This window comes from Palaemon carinicauda, chromosome 1, assembly GCF_036898095.1.
Source record: "Palaemon carinicauda isolate YSFRI2023 chromosome 1, ASM3689809v2, whole genome shotgun sequence".
NCBI lineage: Eukaryota > Metazoa > Arthropoda > Malacostraca > Decapoda > Palaemonidae > Palaemon > Palaemon carinicauda.
This window is the reverse complement of record NC_090725.1, coordinates 286,922,414-286,925,411: the sequence shown is the minus strand read 5'-3', so window position 1 is coordinate 286,925,411 and position 2,998 is coordinate 286,922,414. Positions and strand designations below refer to the sequence as shown.

Sequence of the window (2,998 nt, the reverse complement as noted above, 5' to 3'; positions counted from 1 at the left end):
ATGCACACACACACACACACACACACTCTTTCAAGTGTTATATATGAAAATCCCCCAGGCACAACAACTGTGAACGAAAGGATAGAAGATTAGAGAATTTGAAAAATAATGTAAAAGATGTTACAGAAGGCAATATAGACAACGAATTCCCGATACTCACCTGTCTCACCTCTTGTAAATTCATAATCTGATTTTAAATTAAGTCTGGTCGAAGAACATCTGGAATTGGATTACTCTGAATTTTCAATATCGACATTGCTCAGTATCTCCAGAACTCTTTAAATAGCTGGAAAGAGCATAACGAGGCAACTTCTTAATGAATATGTGAATTCATACATAGGTTTTGATTCATTTCTGTCACGGAGTAAGAAAATGAAAGTCCTTTTCTTATATCGAAGTACCAAGCAGGAATAGTGACAATGCCCTAGAGACTAACTATTTATACATAGGATCAGCGCCTAAGCCCCCTTTCCACCCATGCTGGGACCAAGGATTGGGACCATGGATTGGGACCAAGGATTGGGACCATGGATTGGGACCAAGGACTGGGACCATGGATTAGGACCAAGGATTGGGACCATGGATTGGGACCAAGGATTGGGACCATGGATTGGGACCAAGGATTGCCAGACAATGGCTACTGATTGACTCAGCAGGCAGACTTATAGGCTCCCTCAAACCCCCTATCCTTAGCTCTTAAAAATGGCTAGGTTACATATACTACAAAAAAACTATCAAACTTGAGCGTGACTCGAACCCCAGTCCGGCAGAACGCAAGGAGCATCCTGCTTTTCCAACTAGGGTTGTAGCTTAGCAAGTGATAATAACAATAATAATAATAATAATAATAATAATAATAATAATAATAATAATAATAATAATAATAGGCCTCTATACTTAGTTGGAAAAGCTGTTTAAATGTCTCATTTCAAAGTAGATAAACCTCGTGATTTAAAAAGTTTATACAATGGTTAATTTTGGAATTATATATATATATATATATATATGTATTTGCATATATATGTATGTAAGTAAGTATATATACTATATATATATACATAGATATATACTGTATGTATATATATATGTATGTATATATGTATATATATCTGTATATATATTTATATATATACTGTATGTATATATATATATATATATATATATATATATATATATATATATATATATATATATATATATATATATATATATATATATATATATAGAAGATTTACATGTGTTGAATGAAGCAAGTTTATATTGGCCATTTATCATTGTGGGAGAAGCGTGTAGATAGCCTTTCTCTATTTTATTAGAAAAAAAAGGAAAAAAAGCCTGTTAGAGAAATATGGAAACACAGAGGCAGAGGGAGAAATCCACCTATAGACCTGATACCGAAGGTCTAGAAATGGGTCCTCGGTTCATAATTTCCCACTATTCCCATGAAGACAAAGACACTGAATAATTTCCACTTGTGAAATTAGATACGTTTCAGTCACTACCTTTTTGTGCGCATCCAGATAAAGCGAAAATGATTCCATCTCTCTCTCTCTCTCTCTCTCTCTCTCTCTCTCTCTCTCTCTCTGTCGTAATAGATTGTTTTTCAGCAGTCCTCTCTCTTCGTAATCGTTGCCCAGTCATGCACTGGATCGTATTGTCGTGTGAGTGCACAATAACACAACTCACTCTACCCTTACTCTACCGCCATCGTTTATTTATGCTCCCCTGCACAGCTACTCGGTCGAAGGTGTCGGTGGAATAATTGTACAGGAATATTGTCCCAGTATGTTGCCCAGGAGCCACGATAAGTTTTTGTTCTCTTGTAATAAAAAATTCGTTCATTCTCACAAGCCTTTGATGGTCAAGCATTTTCTTTGGCGAAGGGAATTAACTGCGTTCACTCCTTCTCAGAAGCCTTGGATGGTCAGGCATTTTCTTTGGCGAAGGGAATTAACTGCGTTCACTCCTTCTCACAAGCCTTGGATGGTCAGGCATTTTCTTTCGCGAAGGGAATTAACTGCGTTCACTCCTTCTCACAAGCCTTGGATGGTCAGGCATTTTCTTTGGCGAAGGAAATGAACCGCGTTCACTCCTTCTCAGAAGCCTTGGATGGTCAGGCATTTTCTTTGGCGAAGGGAATTAACTGCGTTCATTCCTTCTCAGAAGCCTTGGATGGTCAGGCATTTTCTTTGGCGAAGGGAATTAACTGCGTTCACTCCTTCTCACAAGCCTTGGATGGTCAGGCATTTTCTTTGGCGAAGGAAATGAACCGCGTTCACTCCTTCTCAGAAGCCTTGGATGGTCAGGCATTTTCTTTGGCGAAGGAAGTGAACTGCGTTCACTCCTTCTCACAAGCCTTGGATGGTCAGGCATTTTCTTTGGCGAGGGAAATTAACTGCGTTCACTCATTCTCACAAGCCTTGGATGGTCAGGCATTTTCTTTGGCGAGGAAAATTAACTGCGTTCACTCATTCTCACAAGCCTTGGATGGTCAGGCATTTTCTTTGGCGAAGGAAATGAACCGCGTTCACTCCTTCTCAGAAGCCTTGGATGGTCAGGCATTTTCTTTGGCGAAGGAAGTGAACTGCGTTCACTCCTTCTCACAAGCCTTGGATGATCAGGCATTTTCTTTGGCGAGGGAAATTAACTGCGTTCACTCATTCTCACAAGCCTTGGATGGTCAGGCATTTTCTTTGGCGAGGGAAATTAACTGCGTTCACTCATTCTCACAAGCCTTGGATGGTCAGGCATTTTCTTTGGCGAAGGAAATGAACCGCGTTCACTCCTTCTCACAAGCCTTGGATGGTCAGGCATTTTCTTTGGCGAAGGAGAAGCCTTGGATGGTCAGGCATTTTCTTTGGTGAAGGAAATGAACCGCGTTCACTCCTTCTCAGAAGCCTTGGATGGTCAGGCATTTTCTTTGGCGAAGGGAATTAACTGCATTCACTCCTTCTCAGAAGCCTTGGATGATCAGGCATTTTCTTTGGCGAAGGAAGTG

General features: G+C 39.9%; 1 protein-coding gene across 1 annotated transcript in view; it reads right to left on the bottom strand.

Annotated features, from left to right (window-relative positions):
* The window catches only part of LOC137639519 (homeobox-like protein HDP1), a 6,948-nt gene extending 6,764 nt beyond the window's left edge, over positions 1–184 (bottom strand). Inside the window, exon 1 of the mRNA XM_068371790.1 lies at positions 161–184. Coding sequence (XP_068227891.1) covers positions 161–184 — 24 coding nt within the window. The remainder of the gene's footprint in view (positions 1–160) is intronic.
* Between the last annotated feature and the right edge of the window lie 2,814 nt (positions 185–2,998).